The 27,299-nt window shown below is 37.2% G+C and overlaps 1 protein-coding gene across 14 annotated transcripts in view; it reads left to right on the top strand.

Annotated features, from left to right (window-relative positions):
* The window catches only part of FAM114A2 (family with sequence similarity 114 member A2), a 51,671-nt gene extending 30,745 nt beyond the window's left edge, over nucleotides 1–20,926 (top strand). For all 14 annotated transcript variants that reach the window (XR_012414304.1, XR_012414303.1, XR_012414305.1 and 11 more), the window contains 5 exons: nucleotides 8,641–8,763; nucleotides 9,236–9,375; nucleotides 14,779–14,851; nucleotides 17,727–17,780; nucleotides 19,584–20,926. Coding sequence is in view for 10 of the 14 variants with exons in the window: in XM_005558339.5 (XP_005558396.2) it covers nucleotides 8,641–8,763; nucleotides 9,236–9,375; nucleotides 14,779–14,851; nucleotides 17,727–17,780; nucleotides 19,584–19,718 (525 nt within the window). In the remaining 4 variants the exon portion in view is untranslated. The remainder of the gene's footprint in view (nucleotides 1–8,640; nucleotides 8,764–9,235; nucleotides 9,376–14,778; nucleotides 14,852–17,726; nucleotides 17,781–19,583) is intronic.
* Nucleotides 20,927–27,299: the final 6,373 nt, after the last annotated feature.

Genomic DNA, 27,299 nt, shown 5'->3' with positions numbered 1-27,299 from the left:
GTTATCGCTTCTTGGTGATTTTCATTATTTTACTTGTAAGAATGTAGTGGATAAAGACTATAAGATTATAAATTCCTGGCAGAGGTGTCACCAAAATCGAGGGTGTATTCTCGTTATACCCAGAATTGGGTTCTGCATCTACTTGCCTTCTGCTCCTCTAAGTCAGTGTGTTGAACCCACATCGGCCCTCCAACACGTGTCCCATCTTCACCTGTTTTCAGTTGGGATGCTTTGCTTATCTGAAAGCTTAATTTAGGCTACAATGTTGGTCATTAAAAGTTGGCAGTGCTGACCAGCCTCATGATTCCAATGGGTGAGCCTCTGTTGAGGACTCACTGTTCTCAGGGGTCTGAATGATTTAGAAATAATATGTGGCCTTGCCCATAGGGATTAGAGGTTGTCATTACCCAGAGCCCAGTAACTCAGATAATGACTATTTGGCGTATGGAAGTGAGAGAGTATTATGACCAAGGCCTTTATTTTTGGTGCTGATTCTGGAACTATTTTCTTATATCTGAAATGTGGAGAGACTTTAATCAAAGCTTAGAGTGGGTAGGGAGGTTCTGTGGCAAATATAAGCCAGTGCCTGCTCATGGGACACTGTTCACTGGGTCATGGACTGCTTGCTACCTCTTTACCCACCTCTACCAATCTTGAGAAGCATTTCAAGACCAGTCAGCTGCAGGTGCACATTGTTTCCTGGCCAGGGAGAGGTGAGAGCTATTGCATAGTCAACCCAGTCACCTTGTCTCCATCCCTCAGGGCAAGGAATATGATGTTTGGTGTGTTATCCCACTCTCCTATGCCCATCGAAAAAGGTGTATTCTCTGAGAAAGCTTTTTTAGATCATCCCCAGGCAGCTCATCTCCCTTACCTCTACTGTAACACTTTACTACAGCACTTTTGATCTTGTATTATAGTGCTTTTTATTTTGGAAATAATATCAAACTTAGAGAAAAGTTACAAGAGTAGCACAAACAATATTTGTATACCTTTTATGCAAATCCAATACTCTTAATATTTACCTCATTTGCTTAAACATTTGTGCTTTCACATATGTTCTTTCTCTCTGTGTGTATAAATACACGTATACACATGTAGATAAACACATATTATTTTTGTAACTATTTGAGAGTAAATTGTAAACATTATTGCTCTTCTAAATTTTTCAATATGTGTCTGCTAAGGATAGGGATATTCCCTTACATAACCACAGTATAGCTATCAACTTCAGTAAATTTAACATTAGTACTTTTGTTGTACTAATTTGTTGTAATCTGTTTTCCGTATTTCAGTTACATCAGTTGACCCAATAACGTCCAATAATATCAAACTTTTTCCTTCACCACTGGAGCCAGTACATGATCACAAATTTAGCTGCCATGTACTTTTAGTTTCCTTTAATCTAGAACAGTTCTTCAGCCTTTCTTTGTCTTTTATGACACTGGTGTTTTTGAAAAACAAGCTTTGGAGTTTGTCTGATGCTTTCTCATGATTAATGTCAGTTTATACATTCCTGGCCAAAATACTCTGTAAGTGATGGTGTGTCCTGCCCAGGGTATCACATCTAAAAGTACATGATATTCATTTACCCCTTATTGGTGATGTGTTGTCTGATTTCTTTCTGTAGAGCTACAGTTTATTTACCTATCTTGCTAATAAACGTTCTGTGAGGAGATACTGTAAGACCATACAAATATCCTGCTACTCATCATAATTTCTCTCCTAAATCTAGCATCTATTTATGATTCTTGCACCAATATCTAGTGTGAAGATTCACCAGTTGGCTTTAAGCGTTCCAGTATAGTCATGAGCTCTCCTTTCTCCCCCATTTTGTTCATTCTTTTTTTATTTGTTGTCAGTATTTTTTATTTGTTGTCATGGAGTTCTGCTTTTTCCCCATTGGCTTGTAATTCATCACTGTCCTTAATATTTTGATGTTCAGATTTGTCTTTCAAGCTGGCTCCTAGGTGGCATGCCTCCATCATTTTGGGGTGCTTCCTTACTTTCTGGCATAACAAGATATTCTTATGTCTTAATACCTTCTGTGCCCCAGCCCCACAACCAGAAATTTCTTTGCGAAAGCATGATTCATTGATTTTTGGTTTCATAAACCAAGACCTGAGTACTAAGTGTACTCATCGCCACTGGCGTGACTCTGATTCTAGGCTGTCAGCAGAGCTAGAAAATATACTCAGGTACGTATACACCTATATGTGTTATGTATGTAGATACATATGTGCACATGTACACCTATATGTGTTTTAGAAATCATGATTTCACACATAGTATAACTCCAATTTTAATCCATCCCTACAGGGTTTTTCCTTGCCTTTCCCTGTTACACATTTGTATCTCTCTTCTACAGTAGGAACCTTGTCTCCCAACAATATTACCACATTTCCTTAATTATGAGATGTGTCTGAAATGGTTTTATTGCTTTGCCTATACTATAGAGTATCCCTTATCCAAAATGCTTGGAATAGAGAACTGTTTCAGATTTCAGATTTTTGTTTGGATTTTGGAATATTTACACACACACACACACACACACACACACACACACACACACACACACAGTGCTGTATCTTGAGGATGCAATCTAAGTCTGAACACAGAATTTATTTATATTCATGTATACCTTATACACATAGCTTGAAGATAATTTTATACAATATTTTAAAAAATTTTGTGCATGGAGGCCGGGCGCAGTATCTTACGCCTGTGATCCCAGGACTTTGGGAAGCCGAGGCAGGCGAATCACGAGGTCAGGAGATCGAGACCATCTTGGCTAACACGGTGGAACCCCATCTCTACTAAAAATACAGAAAATTAGCCAAGCCAGGCGTGGTGGTGGGTGCCTGTAGTCCCAGCTACTCAGGAGGCTGAGGCAGGAGAATAGCATGAACCCGGGAGACGGAGCTTGCAGTGAGCCAAAATCGCACTACTGTACTCCAGCCTGGGCGACAGAATGAGACTCTGTCTTAAAAAAAAAAAAAAAAAAAAAAAAATTGTGCATGAAACAAAATTTTGAATTCATTTTGACTGCAACCCATCACATGAGGTCAGGGGTGGAATTTTTCACTTGTGGCATCATATTGACACTTAAAAAATTTCAAATTTTGGAGAATTTTGGATTTTTGTATAAGTGATACTTAATCTGTACTATAAAAGTAACCTACAAAAAATTGTTTTATTTGCTGCCTATGTGTTAATTTTGTTTTTGAATATGTAGGGTATTAACACGCTTCCAAAAATCAAACTGCATAAAAAATATACTCAGGTCTCTCCCTCCCACTTCCCTTCCACTCCGTTCTCCTGTTTTTGTAGGTATTCATCTTTCTTGTTTTTGGCTTATCTTTCCCGAGTTTCTTTTTGTAAAGATAAGCAGATATATTTTCTTATCTCCTCTGATGGAAAAGTCAACATACTGTATTTGTTCTTTAGCACTCTGCCTTTTTCACTTAGCCTTGTGCATAAGTATTTTTATACATTTATCACAGTTTTTAAAAAATATGTATATCTTACCTCCTATCCTGAAGCTTAAATTTCTCAAAGGCAGGATCTGTACATACCTATTCCTTAAAATTCCAGCTCTACTACCTATTACTTTCTGTGTGACCTTTAGCAAGTTGCTTGACCTCTGTGAGCCTCATTTTTTTCTCTGTGTGGTGAGTAATAATAATGTAGAGTTCCTGTGAGGTTTAAATGTGTTCACACACACAAAGCTCTTACAAACTGCCTGGCTTATAGTAAATAAATGCTCACTGTTGATGGCTCCACAGAAGATAGCCCGATGTCCTCTACATGTAGCTGTTCAATAAATATACATATATGTTCAATAAACCTTTATTGTGCTTAGTAATTTGCTAGGTGCTAGGGAAATAATCATGAGAAAGACATAGTTTACATGCTTAATGAGAGATCACATTAATAATAATTTTTGGAAGACCAGTAACTCCTTATCTATCTGGCAGTTCTAGCCATTCTCTGAAAGCAGTCTTCAGATTGTTTAAATTTTAGGCATTGAGACTTAAGATGTAGATTGATCAAGGCCTTAACCATTGACCCTCAAAAGATTTATATGGCAGGCTGTGATGTAGGGGAAAGAGCACTGAATTAGGAGTCTGGGAATATGATTCTATGATTCTGATTCTTGTTCTGATACTCACATGTGGTATGGCCTTGGACAAATTCATTTTCTTCTCTAGGCCTCGTTATTTTTCTGTTGGAAATAAATAAGCTTTTGGAGAAGCCAAGTTCAAAGGTACCTTTTGAGATCTGCAGATCTCAACAACTGGAAAGTTCCAGACTGAATTGTGGGCGTGGATGACATTAATAATTTTGGAAAAGGATAATAAATTACCTTGAGTTGGCACAATAGTTCGTGATGATTTCACTTAATATATTTATTACAAGAGAGGTCACTTTGGGTAAGCTCTATGCCTACTAAAATATCTCCTGGCCAGGGGCAGTGGCTCACACCTGTAATCCCAGCACTTTGGGAGGCCGATGGGTAGATCACGAAGTCAGGAGTTCAAGACCAGCCTGGCCAAGATGGTGAAACCCCATCTCTACTAAAACTACAAAAATTAGTCAGGCGCAGTGGCAGGTGCCCATAATCCCAGCTACTCGGGAGGCTGAGCTTGAACCTGGGAGGCAGAGGTTGCAGTGGGCTGAGATCATGCCACTTCCCTGTAGCCTGGGCAACAGAGTGAAACTCTATCTCAAAAAAACTCCCTCAAGTATATTAAATTTATCGTATCAATTTTTTCTTTTATGTGGTCTATCACTTTCCATTTTTCTTTTTTAATCTCAGATAAATTAATCCTTCGTTTTTTACTCATTTTGTCTCTTCAAAGATATTGTAAATAATTTAACATATTGTTTGTATTATTAGTCAACTGTTAGGATTCTTTCCAGCCTCATCTCTCACTGTTCTCTTCTATAAATCTCGCTACTCCAACCTAATTTTCTGTCACACTCCCCATCCTCTATATTCTTCCTTACTGGCCTTTGTTCTGTTTCTCAGGTGTACCACGCTCATTTCCCCGTGCTTACAACTCTTGTTGCCTAAATATTTGTATGGCCAATTCCTTCAGATTTCAGCTGAAACATAACTTTTCAGAGACCCTTTCTGACCACCCAAACTCAAGCCACCTTCTACCCACACTCATCATTACTCCCTTTTATTTTCTTTATGTATGTATTTGTTTGCTTGTTAATTGCCTTATTAGGAGGGAGAAGAGCAGGCTCCTAGATTGTATTATTCACCATTGAGTCCCTAGCACTGGCACAGTGTTAGTATATATTTGCAATAAATGAATGAATGAGTAAAATGCCTGTATCCTATATTTTGGTCTTGCTAGATATCTCACAGTTTGCCTAAACACTTTGCATTTTTCTGTTTCCAAGCCTTTATATAGTTCATGCTATTTGGTGTTTTGAATTTGAGAGGTTAATGCTTAATTAATGGGAAGGTATAGATCAGAGCTAGATTCTTCCTGAATGTTTTTGTGGGAGAATGTAGGGAAGGAACCCTACAGTGAAATTCTGGGAACACAAGTCTGCTTTAGCTCATTCAGGTGGCCTTGGGTGTAGCCCCACTTACTGATCCTTCAAGGTCTAACTCCAGTACTGTGCATGTAATAAAACCTGTGTTTCTCATTTAGAATCATTCTCAAAGTCTTCTCTGGATTCCTATTACCCTCATGACAGCTTTGAACACATTCTGTGTATTTAAAGTTAATAAAGTAGATGGTAATAAACAGTTTCTGAGAAACCAGGACTCTCTCACTTGCAAATGATAGAAACTCAAGTTAAGAAACTTTAAAAAATAACAAACTAATTTAAAAGAGGGGAATTCAGTAGCTCAAGAAAACAGAAAATCAAGGAAGAGAACTGGCTTCAGGCATCCTGTATTCGGGAACCTATCTCTATCCCTATCTGTGTGTTTTGGCTTGCTTCCTTTTGTTTTGGCTTCATTCTTAGGGAAGCTTTTCCATATGGTGGTAAAATGACCATTGGCAGCTTTAGGGTGGGTGACTTTTTTCCATTTCAGTAACTCCAACTAAAAGAACACTTCTTTTTGTTGATAATTTTACCAGATGTCCTGGGACTGATGTCCATTGATCTGGCTTGGGTTACTTTTTAATCTGTGAACCACTTACTCTGTGGACACAGGTGTTAATATTCTCAGTAGCTAAATCTGAATGGTTAGCCAACTTTTGGAGCCAAAAGATGGAAGCAGCTCCATGCAGATCACATGAACTAAGGAGAATCTAGAACCTGCCACCAAAAGAAAGGAGATATGGATGCTGGTCATATCTATATCCAAAACAGTAGATGTTCTTCACAGTGTTCTGAACACTGGGTATGCAAAGCCAAATAAAACACACTCTAGCTATCCTATAATACATAGTTTAGTTAGGAAACAGATAACTCTACTATATTTGGTTAAGTACTAAATTTAAGTTACTTGAAAGAGATGATATCTGGGTAGAGGATTGAAAGAACAAGTACAGTAGAGGTCATTCTTACCAAACATAAAGTGGAAAATGTTAAGAGATGAGGCTGGAAAAATAGGTAGGGTCTAGGTCATGGAGACTTGTTACATCATGTAAAGAGCATGATCTAGTTGATGAGGAGCCATTGAAGGAAAGAGGAATGGTCAGCCCTGGGCTTAAGACCGATCACTGGTAGCATTATGGAAGGTAGATTTAAGATAAACAGATCAGAAGCAGGGAGACCAGTCATGAAGTGGCTCTGAACTCAAGAAGTGGTAATAGGGAGGAGGAAGATGGGAAGGAAGAGGATGACAAGGGACTTGGATAAAATCAGACCATCTTGGTGATTGATTGGAGAGGAAAAAAATTTAAGATGGCCCCTGTATTTTGGCTCAGGTGACTGGTACATGGTGGCAATTCTGAAACTTTGGGAAATGAAAGAGGTCGAAAAATTTGGGGGTAGGAAGAGAAAGACAATGAGTTCAAAGTTTTTACTTGTTATGTGTGTGATGCCTGCAGAGTATTTTGTCTAGCAGGCATTTGGAATAAATTTTCAGGAGAGGTCAGGGCTAGAAATAAGGATCTAAGAGTCAACAGTAGGCTGAGGATAGTTAAAACCACTGGCATAGGATCAATGGAGAGGGAATGGGATGAGACAAGTAAGAAGTGAAGGCTAAACCTCCAAATGATTCTGGTGTTTAAGAGACTGGCCAGCTAGGATCAATATATAAAAGAGACTGAGAAGGAATGATCATAAAGGTCAGAGGAGAACAGAAGAACGTGGGGTTACAAAAACCAAAGAAAACTAGATTCATTATCAGGAGAATGGATAAATTGTGATATATACAATCATGCATTGTTTATTGATGAGGATATGTTATGAGAACTGCATCATTAGGCAGTTTTGTCATTGGGCGAATATCAGAGAGTGTACTTACACAAATCTAGCTGATGTAGCCTGTTACATACCTAGGCTATATTGTTTAACCTATTGCTCCAGTACAAAACTGTACAGCATGCTACAGTACTGAATACTGTAGGCAGTTGCAACACAATGGTATAGAAAAGATAGAGTAAAAATATAGTATTCCAGTCTTACAGGACCACTATTATATATGTGGTCTGTTGTTGACCTAAACATCATTATGTGGTGCATGACTGTATATAAAATGAAATACTACGCAACAGTTAATATGAATGAACTAATACATGCAACAACATGGATAAATCTAACAGACATTATGTTGTGCTTAAGCCAAACACAAATTAGAATGAACTTATATTTCTATTTTTATGCATTTTAAGATCAGGGAAAATTATTTATGGTGAGCAGAAGAGGGGTTGTCTTTGGGCAGGAGGAGGGAGACATGGTTGGAACAGTATTGGCGAGGAAGGGACATGAAGGGACCTTCTAGGGATGAGGAAATATTCTATATCTTCATCATAGTTTAACAGGCATATACACGTATAAACATTTCTTAAGCCATACTCTGAAGATTTGTGCACTTTACTGTATGTAAATTATACCTTGGTTTTTTGAAAAGCTGATTAGAGGCCAGGTGCAGTGGCTCACGCCTGTAATCCCAGCACTTTGGGAGGCCAAGGCAGGGGGATCACCTGAGGTCAGGAGTTCGAGACCAGCTTGGGCAACCTGGCAAAACCCCATCTCTACTAAAAATACAAAAATTAGCCAGGCATGGTGGCGGTTGCCTGTAATCCCAGCTACTCGAGAGGCTGAGGCAGGAGAATCGCTCGGACTCAGGAGGTGGAGGTTGCAGTGAACCAAGATTGTGCCATTGCACTCCAGCCTGGGCAACAAGAGTGAAACTCTGTCTAAAAAACAAAAACCCACCAATTAGAGAATTTAAAAAAGGAATGATGGACAGCAGTGATAAGTGCTGAAAAGGACTTACGATAAGGACTGAAATGATGGACAGCAGTGATAAGTGCTGAAAAGGACTTACGATAAGGACTGAAATGATGGACAGCAGTGATAAGGACTGAAAAGCTAGATGGTATGTTCAGGTAAGAACAAGTGCCCTTACTTCTAGGATGCTATTGTGTTCCTGGTAGGTGCACAGTAATTTTGGTGAACTGAATTGAATTGTTGATGGCCAATATTTTTCTTACTTAGGCAAGAAATACCGCCCACGAATGGATCAGGAAGTCTCTGACCAAGCCATTAGCAGAGAATGAAGAAGGAGAAAAACAGTTGGAAGCAGAAAATACTGAGCAAGTCAACAAAAATTCAATAGAGGTAGCCAAAGCAACTAAGGCTTTTTTGTTTGTTTTAGTAGATTTGAGATGTATCACAATCAAGGACCCAGGCTCCTTAGTTTTTACACTGCTATCCGTAATTTAAACCTTGTGATCTAGGATTGTAGCATCTTAGATCCAGACTATAAGATTAAAGGAGGAGTGAAGAAAAAAGAGAGAAAGGATGCATGTGTGTTTTGTCATGAGGAAGGTTCCCAGAAACTGCCGCCTGACACTTGTTATCTAAATCATTTGACCAAAACTTAGTTACTTGGTCACACCTGACTACAGGGGAGCCTTTGTGTTTGTAGCTTTGAGCCCAGCTTTAAAATTACATCACTGTGGAAGAAGAAGACACTCTTTATTGGAAGGCAACTATTAGTCTCTGCTACAAATCCTGTAGTATGAGAGAAGTAAGGTGGTATCATTTCCACCAAATGTTTTGCTATGCTGTGTTTTGTTTTTCCATCCAGGATATCCATGCGTTTGCAATCCGGAGTCTAGCTGAACTGACTGCTTGCTCAATTGAACTATTCCACAAAACAGCTGCATTGGTTCTGCATGGCAGGAAGCAGGAAGTGACAGCCGTAGAAAGGAGCCAAACTCTTTCCCAGTAAGTGTAATGAGAATTCCTCTAAATGATGCAAATTGCAGGAGTTTCCTTGGCCTATTTCCAAAGTTTTATAAACATCTCTCTCAAGAAACCATTCACCTCACACCCATCCACATATTAGACGGTTTGTTTATTTTGGTTGTTTTTTCCTTTTCATTGAACCATGATAAATCAGCATTATAAATCTGCCCTTTTTATGAACCAGCTCATGTTCTGAAAACTATTTCTTTACAGATTATTAGTTTTTGTTTTTTTTTTTTTTTTTTTTTTTTTGAGACGGAGTCTCGCTCTGTCGCCCAGGCTGGAGTGCAGTGGCCGGATCTCAGCTCACTGCAAGCTCCGCCTCCCGGGTTCACGCCATTCTCCTGCCTCAGCCTCCCGAGTAGCTGGGACTACAGGCGCCCACCACCTCGCCCGGCTAGTTTTTTGTATTTTTTTAGTAGAGACGGGGTTTCACCGTGTTAGCCAGGATGGTCTCGATCTCCTGACCTCGTGATCCGCCCGTCTCGGCCCCCCAAAGTGCTGGGATTACAGGCTTGAGCCACCGCGCCCGGCCTACAGATTATTAGTTTTAATAGGAATGGAATTTGGTGTAAGTGAAAACAGAGAAGAGTTCTAAGAACCTCAGTTCTTAATAGTAGTTATTATTGAGTGCTAATTATATACCATGCCAAGTGCCATGCTAAGGGATTTGCATGTATAACTTCTAATTTTTGTAACCCCAAAAGTAAGTGATTAGTCCAGTTTTAATCATGAGGAAATGCAAACTAGAGGAGTTAAGTAATCTGTCTGTGTTGTGTGGCCTGGGATTTAGGCCCAGGTCTGAGTGTCCTGAACCCATTCTTTTTTTCTCATGATATTGCTGATTTATACAAAAATTTTTCAAAAATAGTATAGATAATTATAGGTGGGGAAGAAAAAGCCCAGTAGTTTCTGAGTAAATCTCCTGATTGAAATAATGAGAATTTTAATTAGAAACAAATATATGAGAGTGCCCATTGTTAGAACTGGGAGGGGCTGTCAGTCTTCTGCAGACTTCCTCTTTACTTGCACCATCACCATTCCACTACACTATCCCATAATAGGGGGCTCATTTGTCTTCTTGAACATCCTTAAGGATGAGAGACTCACAACCCTAAAAGGAGCCTGTTCTGTGGAAAAGAGGCTATTTCTGCTGCTTGAAATGTTCTTTGAAATGTGGTTCACTCCCTCTCTGAATTCAAGTCTACTCAAGTGCCACCTTTTTAGAAAAGCCTTCCTTCACCACAAAGTCTGAAATAGCATCTCCAACCATTCTCTGTCCTTTTACTCTGCTTTATTTTCTTAGCTTATATCACCACATAACACTTATATGTATATGAATATATATGTGTATATATGTATATATGTGTGTGTATATATGTATATAGTCTCCCCCTTAATTTAGCAAGTAAGTTGGAATCCATGAAAACTAGGACTTTTCTTGTTCACTGATATGTTCCCATTGTTTGAAAGACTTTAAGTAAATAAAATCTGGCACATACAAGACTTTAGGTAAATATTATTAAAGATGGACTAATCACTTACTTTTGGAGTTGTTGTAAAAATTAGAAATGATACATGTAAATCCCTTAGCATGGTGTCTGGCATGTAATTAGCACCCAGTAACTAATAACTGTTATTAAGAACTGAGGTTCTTAGAATTAATGAATACATATTTTTAACTTTTCTAAATGGAATGTAGGGTCTTTTGAGTGTGATGTTGTCTCCTTAAAATGTATTTTAATTATTTTCTATTTGATTTGACTTGAACATATACTGCTTTCTAGAGGATTTTATAAAATAGAAACGTTTTTCTAAGGACTGAACTTCCTTTTTCTGTAGCATGAGTGCCTGCTCAGATGGACCTTCTTATACATTGGCGGGCTGATTTAGGCATACAGTAGTACCCCCTTATCTGTATGGGTTATGTTCTAAGCCCCTAGTGGATTCCTGAAACTGTGGGTAGTACCACACTTGATTGCCATCATTTGGAACACATTTCCGTGCATGTCTTCCACCCACAAATTTAATGCCTTTTCCATCTTTTTAAAAAATATTTTATTGATACATATTATATATATTTTTATATAATGTATGTGTTTATAATATATTCATATATAAACATATTTATATGTTTATAATATACTATTTATATATTTATAGTATATATTTATATAAATATATATTTATAATATATAATACTATAAATATATAATATATATAATTAATATATATTTATATAATATATAATATATTTACTGTATTGTAAATTATATAAATATATATATATTCTATATTATATATTTATATTTTTTATAACATATATAACATAATTATATAACATAATTATATAACATATTCATATAATATATAATGTATTATAAAAATATATAATATATAAAAATATATATTATATGACTATCTGTAATGTATAATATATATTATATAAAATTTATATATTATATAAAATAAATATATAATATATTAATATTTATATAATATATATATTTATATAATATATTAATATAATATATAATATAATTTATATTATATATAAACATATAATATATAATATAAATATATAATATGTTATATTTTTATAATATAATGTATATTATATATGTATATTATAAATATATAAATAAATATGTATATATTACAAATATATAATATATATTATATAAATGTATATTATATATTAAATATTAATATGTATATTTAATATAATAAATATATATTATGTAATATATATTTAATTTATATAAATAGATATTATATATTATATGTATGTATCTATATATAGATACATGATATATATTTATATATGATTTATATATTTATAGTATATGTTTATATATCATTTATATATTTATATATAATTTATATATTTTTATATATGGGGTACATGTGAGTGTTACATGCATAGAATGTATAATGATCAAGTCAGAGTATTTGGGATATTCATCACCTTGAGTGTTTATCATGTCTATATGTTGGTATCATTTCAAGTGTCTACATTACTTTGAAATATACAAAATATTATTGCTAAATATAAGTCACCCTATTCTGCTATCAAACATTAGAATTTATTTTTTCTATCTAACTGTATGTTTGTACTCATTAACTAACTTCATCTCCACCCACTCACCCACCCACCTTTCCCCATTTCTGGTATCACAGTTGTTCTATTCTCTATTTCCGTAAGATCATGTTTTTCTAGCTCCCACATATGAGTGAGAACATGAGGTGTTTGTCTTTCTGTGCTTGGCTTATTTCACTTAACCTCATGACCTGTGGTTCTATCTGTGTTGCTGCAAATGACATTTTCTTTAATAGCTGAATAGTATTCCATTATGTGTGTGTGTGTGTATATGTATATATATACACACACACGCACCACATTTTCTTTATCCATTTGTCAACTAACTTAGGTTAATTCCATATCTTTGCTTTTGTGAATAGTGCTGCAATAAACATGCAGGTGCAGGTATCCCTTTGATACATGTATTTATTTATTTTCCTTTGGCTAAATACCCAGTAGTTTGGTAGTTCCATTTTATTTTTTGAGAAATCTTCATACTGTTTTTCATAGTGGTTGTACTAATTTACGTTCTAACAACATATAGGAATTCTCTTTTCTTGGAATTGTTGCCAGCATCTATTATTTTTTGGTCTTTTTTTTTTGAGATGGAGTCTTGCTTGTGTCACTCAGGCTGGAGTGCAGTGGCGCAATCTTGGTTCACTGCAACCTCTGCCTCCCATGTTCAAGTGATTCTCCTGCCTTAGCCTCCTGAGTAGCTGGGATTACAAGTGCGCTCCACCACGCCCAGCTAATTTTTGTATTTTAGTAGAGATGGAGTTTCACCATGTTGACCAGGCTTGTCTCAAACTCCTGACCTCAAGTGGTCCACCTGCCTTGACCTCCCAAAGTGCTGGGATTATAGGCATGAGCCACCATGCCCAGCCATTTTTTTGTCTTTTTAATAATGATAGCCATTCTAACTGGGGTGATATGATAGCTCACTGTGGTCTTGATTTGCATTTTCTTGATTATTGATACATCAGTGATATTGAGCATTTTTTCATGTATCCGTTGGTCATTTGTATGTCTTCTTTTGAGAAATGTCTGTTCATGTCCTTTGCCTATTTTTTAATGAGTTTTTTTTACTTTTACTGTTGAGTTCTTTGTATATTCTGGATATTAGTCCCCTGTCAGATGAGTAGTTTGCTTTTTTCATCTTACTCACTACATATCACCCACTGTGACTAGAACTTTTGCAGTTAGTGGTGCAACAGCAAAAGTAGCATGATTTCTTTCTCCTTCTCACAGTTTTATGGGTAGAAGATTCATTCTTATTGTAGATTAGCTGCCTCAGCATATAATTTTCTTTTTTCTTACGAAGTGAGGACCTCTCACCTTTTCACTTCAAGGAAGCACTTTATGGCTTCTCTTTGGCATGTCTGAATTGCCAGCATCACAACTCTTGGGCTTTGGGGCTGCCTTAGCCCATTTAGTGTTACTGTAACAGAATATCTGAGGGTAGATAATTTACAAAGAAAAGAGCCTTATTTGGCTCATAATTCTGGTGGCTGGAAAGTCCAAGAGCATAGCACTGGCATCTGCTTGACTTCTGGTGAGGGCCGTATACCGCTTCACAACATGGTAAAAAAGCAGGAAGATGAGTGGGTATGTGCAAAGAGACCTGCATGAGAGACTGGACTTGCTTTATAACTACATGCTCTCTGGGACCTAATTTATTCCCACCAGAGTGAGAACTCACGACTGTGATAATTTCATTAATCTGTTCATGAGGACAGTGCCCCATTATCCAAACAGCTCCCACTCAGTCCCACCTCCTAATACTGCCATGTCGGGAATAAAATTTCAACATGAGTTTTGGAGGGGACATATCAAAACCATAGCAGGGGCCATTATTAAGTAAAATAAAGGTTACTTGAACATAGGCACTGTGATAACACAGCACTCAGTCTGATAACCGAGATGGCTACTATTAATAGCTGACTCATGAATGGGTTCTGTGGATATGCTGGACAAAGGGATGATTCATGTCCTGGGTGGGATGGAGCAGACAATGAGAGATTTCATCACACTACTCAAAACGATGTGCAATTACAAACTTATGAATTATTTATTTCTGGAATTTTTTTGAAATTATTTTCAGATCATTGTTGACCATGAGTAACTGAAACTGCAGAAAGTGAAACCACTGATAAGGGGGGCTACTACTCCCTTGAAAAGCTTTCTTCTTTCACATTTAGTACCAGGAGTGATTTGTTCTGTTCTGACAGTTGTTAAATATAGCTTATTAAGAAAATAAAAAAAGAGAAAAGAACGTTTCTGACTTTTCCTTTCTTTCCTAGGATGACAATTGTGTTGTGTAAAGAGTTGTCCTCTTTGTCTAAAGAGTTCACCACCTGCCTAACAACTGCTGGGGTAAGAATTCATGCCTCTTATTGCAATAATGTTTGTCTGGTTTCTTTAGCAGTTTAAATATCATAAAATTTGCTCACTTTAAGTGTACAATTCAATAGTTTTAAGTTTTTAGTATATTTACAGAGTTGTGCAGCCATTTCCATAGTCTAATTTTAAAACACTTTCATCAGCCTTCCCCAAAACTCGTACAATCCCCATTCCCTTTCACTCCATATTTTCCCAGCGCTAAGCACCATGAATCTGCTTTCTCTTTCTATAGATTTGGTTGCTTTGCATCTTTCACATAAATGGGATTAAACAATATGTGGTATTTTGTGTTTGGTTTCACTCACTTAGCATAGTGTTTTTGAGGCTTATCCACATTGTAGCATGTATTAATGCTTCCTTTTTATTACCAAATAATAATCTATCTTATGGATATATATCACATTTTTGTTCATCAGTTGATAGACATTTGGATTATTTCTGCTTTTTGGCTATAATGAATAATGTTGCTGTGAACATGCATGTATGCTTTTATGTCAATATGTTTTCATTTCTCTAGGGTAGATAGCTAGGAGTGGAATTGCTGGGTCATATGGGCGATATGGTCGTTAAGGAATTACCAAACTGTTTTCCAAAGTGGCTGCACAATTTTACATTCTCACTAGCAATGTATAAGGGTTCCAGTTTCTCCATATCCTTGCTAATACTTATTGTTGTTTGTTTTTATTTTAGCCATCCTAGTGGGTATGAAATGATATCTCATTGTGGTTTTGATTTACATTTCTCTAATGGCTAAAGATGTTGAACATCTTTTTTTTTTTTTTTTTTTTTTTTGAGGCGGAATTTTGCTCTTGTCGCCCAGGCTGGAGTGCAATGGCATGATCTCAGCTCACTGCAACCTCCACCTCCTGGTCCAAATGATTTTCCTAACTCTGACTCCCGAGTGGCTGGGATTACAGGCACCCGTCACCATGCCCAGCCAACTTTTGTATTTTTGGTAGACGGGGTTTCACCATGTTGGCCAAGCTGGTCTCGAACTCCCGACCTCAGGTGATCCACCCGCCTTGGCCTCCCAAAGTGCTGGGTTTACAGGCATGAGCCACCATGCCCGGCCAATGTTGAACATCTTTTAATGTGCTGATTGGCTGTTTGTTTGACTTCTTTGGAGAAATACCTATTTCAGCACTTTGCTTGTTTTAAAACTTGGATTGTTTGTGTTTTTATTATTACTTGTAGGAGTTTTTTTTTTTTTTAATGTTTTCCCAATACATGTTTCTTATCAGATTTTTGATGAGAATGTATTTCTCCAAGTCCATGAGTTGTCATTTCACTTTTTTGATAGTGTCCTTTGCAGTGAAGTTTTACTCCTCTAATCTTCTAAAAGTTTTGTTGTAGCCCTTACATTTATGTCTGTGATCCATTTTCAGTTAATTTTTGTGTATGGTGTGAGGTAGGGGGCCCTACTTCATGCTTTTGCATATGGATATCCATTTGTTCCAGTACTATGTGTTGAAAAGACTGTTCTTTCCTCCATTAAATTGTCTTGGCTCCTTTGTTGAAAATCAGTTAGGCATAGATATATGGGTTTATTTCTGGACTCTGATTTTTAGTCCATTAATCTGTATGTTTATCCTAATGCCAGTATCATATTGTCTTGATTATTGTAGTTTTGTAGTAGGTTTGGAATCAAGAAGTGTAAGTCCTCCAACTTTATTTTCAAGATTTTTTGACTACTTGGGGCCTTGTGCATTTCCATCTGAATTTTAGGATCAGCTTGTCTATGTCTAATTCTAATTAATTTTTGTTCATTTCTGTTTATGAAGTTTTCAGTGTTTTTTATGCTATCTTCTGAGACCTGTAATGGACATATAGACCTTGATAAAATTCAAACTTCAGATTTTGACTCTGGTTTTAAAGAGCAACTCTGTACTTAGACTATGGCAGTGCTCACGGTATGCAGTTGCCAGTCAGTGGGAAAGATGTGGTTAAAGCTAAAGTCTTTGGGGATTTTCAAAATTGGAATTGTAAAAATTTATGAAGATGTGTGAGTTATGGACGATGATTGAGAAACCAGTAATAATGAGTTAGGATAAAATCAAGGGCATTTTAAACAAGCAAATGAAAATCACTTTATAGTAAGTATATCAGTGTCAGTGTAGCAGCAAAATTACTGTGGGCTCTTAAATTTTATTTATTTATGTATTTGTTTATTTAAAAGCTCTAGTCATGAACATTACATTTGTTTTAATTAAGACCATGGCCTAAATTAATTTTTTAAAATTTGAGTTTAGATTATTCCTGTAAAGGATAATCTTTTGGTACAGCTTCACTTTTCCCTGTAGTATTTTCTTGACAAGAGGATCTGGGTTTCCTGAAGTTAATCTTATAAGGCCAAATCTTTCTCTGTGTTCCATAAGGATACTTTAAGCTAGCGTATCAGCTATAAGATGCTGACACATACAAGTGTTAAATTACATTATTTATTTATAAGACTTTTCTAAACAGCCTGTGTTAAAGACCCTTGAGTTTTTTGAGCACATGTTCCATATCTACATATTTTGTTTTAAAATGGTTCTAAGATTTTGTAGTATCATTTTTAAAGTATCATTAAAAATGATACTTTTTAAAGTCAATAAAAAGGTATAAAACAATACACTCTCAATATGGATAGCACAGAAAGATAAGAAGGAAGTTTAAAACACTTACAATTTCACTTCCTGAAGATGACATTTTGCTTTCAGTCCAGACTTCTATGCTTATATTTAATATTTATGTACGTGTGTGTGTGTGTGTGTGTGTGTGTGTGTGTGTGTGTTTTAAAGTGTGATCGTACTCCACTTACTGTTACTTAACCTACTCTGCTCACTTAAAAATGTATTCTTTATTCCAGGTCAAAGAAATGGCAGATGTCCTTAACCCATTAATCACTGCAGTATTTCTAGAGGTTAGTAGTAATTGTTTAAGTCTCTGACTCCAAAGGTATTATGTACTAATTAACTCTTCTGAAGCCTTTTGTTTTTGGCTTTTTTATTTTTTTCACCATATTGGTAATTTAACCATATTGATGTAGACATGACCAAAATAGTGTATATTTGATATGTATTCCTTCCTTATTAATTATAAAGCATACAGTTGAAGCTGCAGGGTAAAGTACAATGGAAGAAGCAGTAGATTATCATTGCTTAGTACTAATCCTTGATAGCTTAATAGACGGTTCACAGTAATGAAACACCTTCTGAATACCAGCTGGTAAACATGAAGGGCTGAAAATTACAAACAGGTAAGCGCTGCTTCCTAAAGGACTAAAGTTTATGCAGCGGTTTGTTATAAAACAAAACATTTTGTCATTTCCTTGCTAGGAAATCATGCTTTGTTTTGTCAGAAAGGTAGTGTTTACATTATCCTCATCATTCCATTAGATTTGAGAAAGTAGGTGGTTTAAGTCAGTGGAAAAGAGGATCCTGTGACTGATTATATTACCTCCTTATGTGATGTTTTCTGGATTTCATGTTTTAAGAAGTCTACCTTGAAATTAACTGTGCAAACAACATAGACTTTTTGATGATTTTTTAAAAACATGTTTATGTAAGTCTGGGGGGAAAATATATATTTGATAGTTAAGTTTTAGATGTTAATTGAAAAAATGTTTCAACTACCAAACTCTTCTCTAGTTTTAAATTCTTTTGACATTACCATCAAGGAAATGATTTTAATTCTTTAATTACACAGTTTTAATTGAGTAGTCAGGGAAGCTATTTTGATCACTTAAATAACTTTTAAAAATATAAGTTTGTGATTTAGTAAATGGCAGAAGAAAGGACTTTGTAAACCAGGAGCCCAGTGTTGCTCTGGATCTTCCTTGATTTGTTGTGTGACTCTGACGAACTTCGTTATTTTCATGCGCAACATAAGAGATTTAACTTGATGATATCTGAGGTCTCTTGTGTGTGGGAAATTGAGTATTAAATGTCACACTGAATTTTAAATAGGAGTACTTGCCACTGATAAATTTTAAAAAGGTAATCTCACTTGATATGGGCTCTCTATTATTTTTAGTTGATTTTTTTTTGCATACAGATTTGAAACACTCTTGTCTTTGAAATTATACATTTTGTCTTAATGTAATCAAGTCTCTGTTGATATTCTTTTGAAAGGTGAGGGCTTTTCAGTATAAATGAATTACCCTCAGCAAACTGAGAGTAATGATTCTCTAACACTTCTGAAAAATGTTGTTCAAGGTAGAAATATATCTATACTGTCATCTTTGAAAGCAATATTATTTGTTTATGTGTGTGAGCAGTTATTGTGCTCACTGATTGCATTGAGTTCATGGAAGAAGAGCTATCATAATGGGCTAGAAATTCTATAGGTGTAGAATTTATAGCCTTCTGAAAGCCTCTTTCAGTAATTGACCACAATATTGTGACATAATCTACTCCACTTAATAAAGGAATAAATAAGCTTTGAATGCCAAGTCTGAGCAGGTTGCCAAAGAACAGCTACCATTTCTGATGGGCAAGTTGGACAAAAATGGTGACATTCTGTTTTGCTGTCGTATCATCTTAAGAGCTGGATCCTTTTCCCTATAATAGAGTTTACCAAAATGGCCAAGTCACTGCTCTTACTTGCCAGGCTATGAATTCAGTTAGATTACAAAAATTAATCTGTTCCCCTTGTTGTCTTACACTATATCTTCTCTTTTAAATAACTAATGTTTTCTCTTTTTTTGTTTTTTCAATCCTGGCAGGCATCAAACAGTGCCTCCTACATCCAGGACGCCTTTCAGCTACTCTTACCTGTGCTAGAGATCTCCCTCATTGAGAACAAGATTGAATCACACAGGCATGAGCTGCAGGGCCAGAAGCCTTTGCTAGAACATTGAAGAACGGAGATGTTTTGACCTGGGACTTATGATGGCCAAGGAATGCCACCTTATCTGGCTACTCCTGCAGAAATGAAGGAGTGGGGTTATTTTAGTATATAAAAATTCAGGCAGGAGAGATGGTTTAAAGAGAAAGATTGTTGCCTTCAGTGTTTGATTGAAGTATTCAGGTCCTCACAGTATTCTTTCCAGTTGTTGTAATTCATAAATTATTTGAAAAGAAACTTCTGTAGAAAGTCCAAGAATAATAACTCTAGATAAAGGTTAGTGGGATACTCAGGCAAAAATGTTGGTCTTTCTTTGACATGTTGCAAAATGTTATCAGTTTTGTTGTGGGTATAATTTGCAGCCCATGGATATAACTGGTTGATAAGCCAGAGAAAAATAATTTAGTGTTCTAAAATTCATGGCATGTGTGGTTTATTGATGCCGTGTACTTTCTCCTTTCTGGAATAAAATCTATGGCTTTAAGAAAACTGAGCATATGTAAACTCTGTGATGATTACCCTTTATCACATGAATTCTTGGAAATAGAAAGTTTCATCTGCATTTTTAAATTCTTAATAGATATTTGGCATTGAGGAGAAACTTGTAGACTATTAAAGCCACATGAATTAACTATAGCAAAGTGCCCTTTTTCTTCAAATTGCTCCCCCGTCCCCAGGATGACACATTTCATGTCATAGCTGAACCCTACTCTACTGGATTCAAGGCCAGTAAATGCCGTTTAGAGAAGCAGTTTTATGTTTGCAGATATTCTGAGTCTCTTCAAGATGTGTTTCATGTCTACCCTATATGCAGGATAAATTCTTTACAGCAAACTCCAAAGGAATGTTGAAGCTGTTTTAGCAATGAGGTTTTTTTTTGTTTGAGTGTTGAAGTGGGCCATAGTCCTTCAGAAATTATGTTCATTTATGACAGGATTTAACTTCTAAGGCACAATTTATTTTTTCCTCGTTCTTTGTTTGTTTTAATGTATTCTTTAGCATGTTTTTGAATATAACTTTTATCCTCCAGATCTTAAGCCTTCTTTTGCTGTCTTCAACAACTTAAGAGACTATTAAGCTGTCATCTTCCTAAAAGCTATTTTGGTATCCACTCTTTTTAAAAAAATTCTCCAACTTTGTGGTTTTTAATGATTAAGGTAATTTGTTAGCTCTGCCCCTCATCTTCTAAAAGCTTTGTAATAAAATGCATTAATCATGTTATTTGATCCTTTCATTTGCTTTTGTAAGCACGAGCCCTAATATCTTACTCAGACCAAAAAAAAATAGGAACGCAAAGCCATAACATAGATTAGTATAAAGACTGTTTCCATGTAATATCCTTCTTTGGGGCAGGAGTCAGTAAGCAAGGATGATAAATAAATTTGGTTTAAAAACGTATACCAACAGCACTACAATGTTACTCTGCCTATATTCTGTCTTAATATGATCAGAAAGTTTTTGAATATTCCTTTTTAAAGATAAATTTCACCCTTCCCAGCTTGAATATTTCTGAAGTTTCAGAAAAACAGTTGCCTTCTGGTTACAAAGGCTGGTGTCTCCAGTTTTGAATTGTTGCCTCAAGCTTGGTTGATGTGTCTGAACCTGTATCCCTTGAGGGCAAAGTCTAGAAACTGGTCACTTTGCCTGCTGTCTGTTCAGCCTTGTGTATAATGGCAGTGTGGCAACTTTAAATCCTTAACCTAGAAACATATTTAAGGTTTTTCTTTCAAGAAATGCGGTATAAATATGAAGGAGAGAGTAACAACTCTTTTTATACACCTGTTCAGATTTCAGCACTGAATTTGGCAAATTTTAGATTAGGTCTCACATAAGGTAAATATGACTCACCAACTCTTTTTTTCTCATCTTCCCCATTAGCTTCCCCACCCCCCATATATGTGTGTGTGTGTGTGTGTATATATGTGTGTATGTGTGTGTGTGTGTGTGTGTGTATTTTAATGGAGTTAGGGACCACTAGTGAAATGATGAAAGGCCCAATTGTGAGCAACAATTGTCTACTCTTCACATAAAATATACTGAAAAAGAATTAAGGTTCCTTGATCCAGTAGGTATAGAGAAAGATAAACATTCATGACAGATGAGTAGGTAAATTCAGGGATCACTTTGGAACCTGCTGGATTATAGTGATGGTTTTTGGATAGTATGTGCTTCATTATTTTATTTGGGGTAGTTACAGTGTTGTAGTTTTTTGGTAACAGCTACACTTTTGGTACTATTTTCCTTTTAAATTTTTGGTGTCTAAGATTTACCACTAATTACTAATATATGCCTTTCCAATTCACTTAAAACCTTAAAAAGTGAAATGTTCAAGTTTTGCTAGGGTAAATGCGTCTTTTTCTGCTATTGAGATTTTTAAAGGCTGTGATTAAGAGAGACTATTAATTTGATCTAAAAGAAGTAGAAACCTCTATGAAACTATTTTCCTTTACATAATACCTTAGAAATGTGTTAAAGACAAGCTATATTTTCCTTGTTTTGATAGTTTTTTTTTTTTAAGCATAGATATCCAGGTTGGCAGGCCACTGAAATGTGAAATTATGATTTTTATAGATGGCATTACTTCGAATCTGAAATCAGTGCTAGGTGTACAAATGTGATTTTTTCAATCCTATAACCAAAGAACAAGATCTCGTGGGTTCTTACTGCTGAAAAAAGATGTTCTCTTTTGTGCTTGTTTTTAATGAAAGACCTTTTTGAGGGAGAGCTATTTTATAGGTAGTTGCTATTGATGTCTCCATTTGAGAAATAGAAATTTTTCTGTATTTCTAGAGGTGTTCTGAATTTTAAACCTGAATTCTTCAGTTTAGAAAAACCCAGAATAAAATTATACCCACAGTGGGCGCTCAACAAGTGTGATATTTCACAAATGTCAGAGACTGAGATGTTTTATTATCTCTTCGTGTGTGTGTGTGTGTGTGTGTGTGTATGTGTGTGTGTGTGTGATGGAGTTTTGCTCTTGTTGCCCAGGCTGGAGTGCAGTGGTGTGATCTTGGCTCACCGCAACCTCTGCCTCCTGGGTTCAAGTGACTGTCCTGCCTCAGCCTCCCAAGTAGCTGGGATTACAGGCATGTGCCACCACACCTGGCTAATTTTGTATTTTTAGTAGAGATGGGTTTTCTCCATGTTGGTCAGGCTGGTCTCAAACTCCTGACCTCAGGTGATCCACCTGCCTCGGCCTCCCAAAGTGCTGGGATTACAGGCATGAGCCACTGCGCCTGGCCCTTTTGTTATCTCTTAACAACACAACATGATGTCTCTTTTCATAAAGGACTTAAAAAGCATTTGAGAAATGAGAAGTTCTAAAACTAATAAGCCTCTTAGTTAACATGTCATAAAGGCCTCTGGCAACTGTATGAAGAGAATTTTGAAAACTTGCCCACTGGCCTGACTTTCTGGCTATATCCTTAATGTTCCTCAAACACTAGTTCATTCGGTCCTCCCTGCTTAACTTGAAGCCCATCCTTCCCTGTTACTGTATCGTCCAGCCAAATCCCAAAGGCCCTTCATGTTTAATTATCATTTCCCCAATCAAGTCCTAAAGACAATTAAAAAAAAAAACAACTGAATATTCTCTCAATTCATTTGTCCTTTGAGCTAAAAGCAAAGGAAGATAGTTTATAGTTACCACTTTACCCTCACAAGTCAATGTTGAACTTTCCAGAATTTAAGTATCTGACTGGCCTACCCTTATAAGAACAGATACAGAAACTGCAAATTGAGTGAAGCCATCATCTATTTCTACTTGTGTTGTCCCACATTTGTCTCTTTCTGTATACATTAGCCATTCTGTGCTCCCAAGCTAGTTATAAAGCTGTTCTATATAGTGGAAATAGGTGATCAAAGTATGATTTCACAAATCACCTAGGTTATTTCCATAGAAAGTGAACATTGTAGCTTCACAATGCTTAAAGAGGGGGAGAATAATGAGAACAAACCTCACAGGGAATATACTCTATAGAAGAGGTACATTAACCATATAGTAAGTGCGTTCCAAAATTACTAAAAGTCCAGTTGCTCAGTTAGGAGAGGAGCAGACCTCTGTGAAGAGTAAGTCTAGTTAATGTTTGAGATATACCTTTCTACGAGTGGTTTTAGGGGGAAGCAGGCTTGACCACCACAGTGGAGACACATGCGACAGGTGAGGTCCCTCTAGGGCCGGTCTTCAGATATTAGCACGAAGGCTACAGGGTGTCATCCTGTCACAGGATGACAGAGCACATAGTCTGAGCTCTGTATTTGGAGAAGCGTCTGACAAGAGTGTAGCTCTGCCTAAGCTCTCCTGGTGTCTGTTAAACTCTTGAGTGTATATATATTTTTGAAGTCCAGTAGTTGGGGTCAGTAACTTGGTAATTCGCATATGGGGAGTCTGATAAGGTTTAATGTAACAGTGCCAAGGGGAGAGGGGCTCATGCCAAGTTCTTACATATGGAATCTGATAAAGCATCATACTCTTGAAGGGAGGGGGAATTTCACTCCAAAACATCAAACTATGTAAAAAGCTATATTACAAAAGAAGTTGTTTTCCGAGCTTGACTGTGAATGTACCAATATGTTTATTTTATTTTTATTTTATTTTATTTTATTTTTTTGAGATGGAGTCTCCCTCTGTCGCCCAGGCTGGAGTGTGGTGGCGCGATCTCAGCTCACTGCAAGCTCCTCCTTCCGGGTTACGCCATTCTCCTGCCTCAGCCTCCTGAGTAGCTGGGACTACAGGCGCCCGCCACCACGCCCAGCTAATTTTTTGTGTTTTTAGTAGAGACAGGGTTTCACTGTGTTAGCCAGGATGGTCTTGATCTCCTGACCTCGTGATCCGCCCGCCTCAGCCTCCCAAAGTGCTGGGATTACAGGCGTGAGCCACGGTGCCTGGCCTATGTTTAATTTTTTAAAGCGCATTTGTAAGTTGGAATGGAGGTAGTTTACTACAGAGTTTCTACCAGCCATCCTCACCTGGGTAACTGTTGCAGTGACCTTGGCAATTTCAGCCAAACCTGTTTAAACCTGAAGTGTCTACATAATTTCTGTAGCTGCTTATGTCAGAATTGTTGGACTTCTCTTAAGTGTTTAATATAATTGGGTTTTCCTTTACTTCTCACAGGCATGTCATTAAGAGCAATAGAAACTGCACAATTAGCTTGTATGTTGAAGCAAACGTTCAAAATACGAATTGAATAGTATGCAGTTATAGTATTCAGTAAATCAACAAACACTTAAGTACTTTATTTCCTGCATTTATCTTGCTTACCATTGAGTTCCCAGCTTCTGACATAGGGTCTGGAATGTAGTAGGAAATGTTTGTTGACTGACTAAAAGAAAAGGAAAAAATGAAGAAAATGAAGGAGGAGGCAGGGGAAAAGGAACTAAAGATAAAAGCAAAAAACAAAGAGTGGCCTACTGTTTTGCTGCCAGCAGAGAATATAGAGCCGGAAGGGACTCCAGAGTGTATATGGTTGAAACTTCTCATTTCACAGCTAGGGATGTTGATGACTCATAGGAGGAAGTGAGTCTCCCAAAGTCACACCATTGGTAGGAGGCTCAGTTGGACCTGAGCCCAGGTCTTCTGATCCCTGGCCTGGGGTTCTCTACGTTATACCAGAATCTTACTGGGGTTCTGCACATATACTGAGAGGTTACTCCTTCCCAGACAACTGGGTTAAGGGCTGGGAGAACAAAATGCAGAATATGTGATTCCTGTCCCAGAGGAGCTCACACTCGTGCCAATGGCTGAGCAATGTCAGCTTTGTAGCTGCAAAGCCCTCTGATAAAGTGAGGTAAGAAACCAGCAGGACTTGTTTTCTGGTCACCACCCTGCTGTCCTATTCTGGACAGGAACTGGTCCAGATAGGGTAAAGTTTAAAAAACCAGCAGAAACCAGCAGATGGTTACAAAGGTGATCCCTAGTTGCCCTCATTGCTTATTGGCATAAGACGCTCCCACCAACGCCATGACAATTTACAAATGCCATAGTAACAACTCAGTTATTACCACCCCCCTTCTAGAAATTTCTGAATAATCTGACCCTTAATTTGCATGTAATTAAAAATGGATATAAATACAGCTAGCCAGCAGCCCACAAGTACCAACTCTGAGCACACTGCCCATGAACCCTGCCCTGCAAGGAGCAGTACCATTCAATAAACGATCACTGTCTAACCATCACTGGCTCACCCTTGAGTTCTTTCCTGGGTGAAGCAAAAAATCCTCCTGGGCTAAGCCCCAATTTTGGGGCTTGCCTGTCCTGCAACATGTAGCAACCACAAGGGGATGAATACAGCAATCAGGAGGCAGTGACTAATTCAGCAATAAGACAGTGGAGACAGTGGCAACGGAGACTGGTGGAGAGGCAAGATGATGAGAGACAGTGAGAGATGGCCACTGACAAGGAAGTGAGAGGCAGCAGTTGGCAGTCAGTTGGATAGTAGGACAGCAAAATGGAGAAATGATCATCAGCACTACGGTGATGAAAGCTGCAGAGCCAAGGGGTCTTTTAAGAGCTGTCTTTCCTGGGGAAAGCCGAAAATGCTCCTGGACAATTTTGGGGTTTGTCCTGCCACAAAAAGAAGGGAGACAGCTGCTTTGTTGTATTGAATTGTGGCCGAGTTGGGTGGACATGTCCCAAATCTGGTTGTGATTGTTGAGTCAGGTAAGCATTGCAAATGTTTGCAGATGCATCTGTCAATACCTTCAAATTGCTACCTTTGTTTTGGTGATTTATGTCTTAAGGGGCCAATTTCTGCTGTGTATGGAACTACAGAATCATCTACTGTACATGAGCCACTGGTTGTTAAAAGAGGAAACTAACATGTATGGAGCAGTTTGAATACCAAGCACCATGGGAAACATTTTTCTTTGTAATCCTCACAGCTGCTCTGCGACGCCAGGCAATGGCACTCCCAGTTTATGAGCTGCCAGGAGGGTGTAGAAGTTAAGAGCAAAGACAGGCTCAAAAACGAATCTCAGCTCCCTCATCTTTCAGGCCTATGACCATGAGCAAGTGACTTCCTTAATTCAATTTTGTTATCTGTAAAATCAATCTCATAACAACACTTGCTTTATAGTTATTGATAGGATTGAACAAAATAATTTACATAAAGTGCTTAGAACAGTGCCTGCCACATAACAAGATGAGCTTATGCTCATGAATTCATAAGCACTATGCCAGGCATTGTTCTGAACATGTATTACATGTATTAATTCAGTCCTCACGACAACCCCATGAGACAAGTACTGTTGACATGCCTATTTATAGATGGAAAAACTGAGGCACAGAGAGGTTAAGTAACTTACCTGGGGTCACAGAGCCAACAAGAGGTAGAACCAGGATTTAAAGTCAGGCAGCTTGGTACCAGAGTTCCTGCTTTTCACCGTTTCATTGCACTGTTACTATAAGCTGTTAGTAAAGAAACCTCAACATCTATTAGTTACTTTTTTATGATGAATATGAAACAGATTCAGGGGGTTAAGTGACTTGCACAAGATTTCACAAGTGTACATGGCAGAGCCCTTGCAGTGTGAGCCAAGGTTGTCTGGTTCCCTAACTCATGCTTGTTCTGTTGTATTTCTTTAATGGGAAAGG

This window comes from Macaca fascicularis, chromosome 6 (genome assembly GCF_037993035.2).
Source record: "Macaca fascicularis isolate 582-1 chromosome 6, T2T-MFA8v1.1".
Lineage (NCBI taxonomy): Eukaryota > Metazoa > Chordata > Mammalia > Primates > Cercopithecidae > Macaca > Macaca fascicularis.
This window is presented reverse-complemented; position numbering and strand designations above follow the sequence as displayed.